This window comes from Populus euphratica, unplaced genomic scaffold, assembly GCF_000495115.2.
Source record: "Populus euphratica unplaced genomic scaffold, PopEup_1.0 scaffold149.1, whole genome shotgun sequence".
Classification (NCBI taxonomy): domain Eukaryota; kingdom Viridiplantae; phylum Streptophyta; class Magnoliopsida; order Malpighiales; family Salicaceae; genus Populus; species Populus euphratica.
Genome location: NW_011499946.1, coordinates 376696 through 381193, shown reverse-complemented (window position 1 = coordinate 381193; position 4498 = coordinate 376696). Strand labels below are relative to the sequence as shown.

At 38.3% G+C, this 4498-nt stretch overlaps 1 protein-coding gene across 1 annotated transcript; it reads right to left on the bottom strand.

The window, feature by feature from the left end:
- Nucleotides 1-1008: 1008 nt before the first annotated feature.
- LOC105137566 (gibberellin 20 oxidase 1-like) lies at nt 1009-3055 on the bottom strand. The gene is made up of 3 exons (XM_011043353.1): nt 2442-3055; nt 2011-2332; nt 1009-1627 (listed from the first exon to the last, which is right to left on the bottom strand). Exons 1-3 carry the CDS (start codon nt 3008-3010, stop codon nt 1361-1363), a joined length of 1158 nt encoding a protein of 385 aa, XP_011041655.1. The 5' UTR covers nt 3011-3055; the 3' UTR covers nt 1009-1360.
- Between the last annotated feature and the right edge of the window lie 1443 nt (nt 3056-4498).

Sequence of the window (4498 nt, the reverse complement as noted above, 5' to 3'; positions counted from 1 at the left end):
AGGAGTTGGGCTAAAATAAAGGGATCTCCAATTCTAATACAGGTCCCAGAACTAAGAGATTCTTCATTTGAATCCAAAAAAATAAATAGATTTTCCTCAATTATGCCCCCCGGGCACCCGTGTCTTCTTATCTTTGCAATTAAAATCGCATATCGATGCCATGAAATGTCACTGTTTTCAATGTTTCCTGTTTTAAAAGAGTGATGGCTTCATATGGAGGATCCAGTTGAGAATTGCGCGATAACTTTGGGATCCAGTTGGTGAGGAGGGCTCTTGCATAGGGACTACATTGAGAATCAGTTGATAGTTGGGGGACTAGTTTAGCTACCAAGTGTGCAAAAGTGGTAACATTCTATTTGGCCTTTCCTCGTACAATTTAATCACATTTATTTGATCAAATGCAGGGAGAAATGAAATGATAAATTCCTTCACTTGGAATTTAATAATTATTTCCATTAATCCAATGATTGATATTTATAATTTCAAAAGGATTGAAAGTCTTTTCAAAGAAAAAAATAAATTAATTTAGAATTTGTTCGGTTTGGTTTATCTTCTTCTCGACACCAGCAAGCATATCTGAATTTCTTTGAGGTCCTGATTTTTGTGGTACTGGGAGTCGTCATTTTGTCCTATTTACTCAGTATTTGCATCCACAAGCTACATGAAAAGGCCTTTGCGGCTCTTACAGAGGAGGTAATTTTGCGTGCATGTTGGAAAACAATCTTTGCTCATTCTATTACCTTGATTTTTTGAGGATTATGAACCAATTATGTAAATAAGAAATTCTTTTACAAGAACCCAATTCGTTAAATTAAAACAATTTTGATTTGTTGATGTGATAGATCCCAATTCTATATGTATAGAAGAGTTGAAGTCATGTTGTAAAGATGAATTGCTAGCCCTAGAGAGAGGGATCGTGTTTTTTTTTTTTTTTTTTGTTCTTTGATTGGATTATTTGATAATTAATTAAAGCAATTTATAATGAAGAGAGGTATGTAATGCCACTACTGGCAATTTTTCTATATTACCAAGGAAAATACAAAAAATTAGCTAATCCAACTCTTTATTGGTCTATGATTGTACTTTTTGTTCATGACCAATAAATAAGTTAGCTAGTAATTAACTACCAGATCTATGGACATAAATAAGAATTGGCCTCTAATTACTTTTGCAATCTCTTCATGCACGGATGATGATCTCCAAGTCTTAACAAAATTCCCATCTCTTTCCAGATTCCTTTCTTTCCCTTTCGTCTCCTCTCCTCTCCCATCAACATCACTTTCATTTTTTTTTTTCCAAGAAAAAGACCAATAACATGCCCCCAAGTGCATTTGTGGGATACATCACTTGACCCACTTGTTCAGCTAAAACTTCGTTGATGAAGCCAGTTTGTGAACACCTCAAGTGTCTTCATGTCAGCTCGGTAGTGCTTTTGTGTGAATTCGAGCAACATAGGCCATGTGAAATCTGGATATATTCTCGGATTGCATGTGTCCACTAATTCATGTGGTGGAGTTACCATCTTGTCATTCTTTGGACACAAAAAGAAAGCAAGAGATTTTCTTGGTGTTTGGCTGTTCACCACTGCTCGGTGCAAACAACTCTTGTATATACCATTCGATAGAGCCTGCAAAAACAACAAAAGCCCACTAAATTTCAGTACCTTTTGTAATCATTAATGTAAATGCGGTGATAATTTAAAGAAATTGTCAATTATCATTCACGTACGTGTAGGGCAATTCTATTTATTTATCTCAATAAAAAGGATAGAACCACTTCACTTGGATGAATAATTTATATCTAATCATCTAACTGATCATCAAGTGGTAATAACTTAGAATCAAGAGGTTTGATTCTTTTATAGTTTCAGATTTGAATTATTGATTGCTTATATAATGGCTACTGGAGATTTACATAGTCATTAACTTCAGAACCCGTGGAATTAATCGTAGTAAGCGCAAGCGGGCCCGAACACCCATGTTAATTTAAAAAAAAAAGTTCATATCTTACCATGAAGGTGTCACCAATGTTAACAACAAAAGCGTCAAAATTGGGGCTAATCGAACGCCATTCGTTGTCCACAAACACTTGAAGACCACCCACTTGGTCTTGATGGAGGATGGTTAAAGAAGTTGGATCACAATGAGGACCGGTGCCTAAAGTAAGGTCAGGTTTTTGGCATGGAGGGTAGTAGTTGAGCCTCATTATTGAATCATTCTCGTTAAAGAATTCCCTGAAATGTTCTCTGCTCACACCAAGGCTCAAGCCTAATAGCTCCATGATCCCTAGTGACAAAGTGCTCATGGCCTCACAGTAGTCCTGATACACCCTCCTGATGAAAACAGAAGACAAGAAATCTTAGTGTCAAAGAGAACATTAACCAATCTCAATAAACAACATTGAACAAAACCAAATTGAATGGGAAAAAAATTGTAACATACCCGAATTCAGCGAAAGGTTCCCCCATTCTGTTATGAAAGTATTCCTCGATGTGTTTTGATGAATTCTTCTCAGCTGTGTAGCGAAAAGAAAGCGTTTCTTTCCATGGAAGTTTAGAGGAAAACCTGCCAGTAAAGCTGCTAGCATATCCACAAGACTCGCCAATCTTTCTTTGGGCCTTCTGTTTCTCAGAAAGTGGCAATTCGAAGAAGGTGTCCATGTAATTATGAGCATGGGCAATGAGTGTTTTATCAACTCCATGATTAACAACTAGAAAGAAACCATGTTTTTGACATGCTTCACCAACAAGTCTTGAAGCTTCCACTGCAGCAGCAGGGTTACCAGAGAGGAAATCACCCAGGTCTACAAGTGGGACTTGGAGTTCAGGTGCATTAATATTAGGCTTTTCATGGTCAGGCCAAATGAACTGCTGTGGTATGTTTGTCTGGTGTCGAAGAACTTGTGCATCAAAAACGAAAGACTTGCCATCATCTTTGCATTGATCCTGATCTTTTGGGTGGTGATGAGGGGTGGTTATGGATGGCATGGTTTTGATGCAATCTATTGCCATTGCATTACAAATTTTGTGGCAGGGCACGGTCTGTGTATATATATGTATGTATGTATGTATGTGATTGTGTGAGGTTTGAGAGGCAGGGAGGGAGAGTTGGTACTTAGCTCCTAGTTAAGATAAAAGAAAGAAGTGTACTGATGATGATAAAAGAAAAGCCAAGACCGCTCTTGTTGGGGAAATCGGTGAGCCCGAATGTTGGAATCTTGTAGCTAGCCATCTTTCCCCCACTCTTATATGCTGCGTGGATTTTATTTTTGCAAGGAAGGGCCTGAAAAGAGGAGGATTTGCAGCGCAAGGGGCTTAATGAGAAAATTAGTGATAGACCAATTTGTTGGAGTTCTGTCCTTTTTATAGCTGCCAGGAAAGCTCTTCCCAATGGAGCTCTATGTTTGGATGCTCTATGCTAGTGTCAGCGGGGCACTTTATTTTGTCTTGTATTAAGAGTGTGCTTAGACCTGTATTAAACCCATAACTTCCTGTTCTGTTTTAAAATGCCAGAGCCCCCACCTGACAGAGGTCCTCTATAGTCTACTCTGCTTTCTTATTTGGGAGCAACACTAAGTTTACAAAAAAATAATGAAGGAAGAAGAAATCTGTTTTGAGGGCCCTAATTACCCTGTGAAAACAGATTTCTCCACTAAAGAATCTCTCTCTCTACTCATTTCTCTCCCTCTTTTCCCTTCTCTCTTCTACCAATCTCTTATGTGACTCTGGACTTGTGACCCTATATCCCAGCATAGCTTCATGCCGGATATACATATCCATGTCCGACCCGTATTTCTCAAATTCTCTTTTATGTCTCCATATACTTCGAATGCCTAAATAGCATTCCTATCTGTGCTAGCTTACGAGCGTGTTCATCCATGTGTTTTTTTTTTTTTTAAAAAAAACTACAGTTTAAAATCAAAAGAATCATTTTGGTTGCTTTTCATTCGAACAACAGTTTCAAAGGTACCAAAAAAAAAAAAAAAACCGTAAACAAACAGCTCCAAACATCCAAGGTCAAACACACATGCTCTAGGACAAAGCAAGGGGTCGAGGCAACTCAAACTAAACTTCTCACGTTACATAATTAATAGAACAGAGAGTTTACTTAGCAGCATTGATGGGATGTGGCAGACAGCTTGCAAGAAAAGATGTAACATAGAGTATGGAACCTAAGAGGGGTACTCGCGTTTTGACAGCCAGGCACTTTGTAACGAGGAGTTCATGTAGCGAGGATGGCTAAGCAGAATCATCGCAAATACAACATAGGCATAAAAGGAAAGAGACAAAGTAAAGAAACATTAATTGCTGTTCCTGTTCGAATCAGAAAGATCTTCCAGTTATAAGGTGACACAAACTAAAAAGTGATGTGGTTCTCCTGTCATGGAAATAGCAAACTATAATGACTTGTAACAGGGACTCGGGCATGAGCAGCCTTGTAGTCAGCATCTATTAAGTTTGGTGGTGAGGTTTTGGCATGGGCATTGGGGGGGTGTCCTC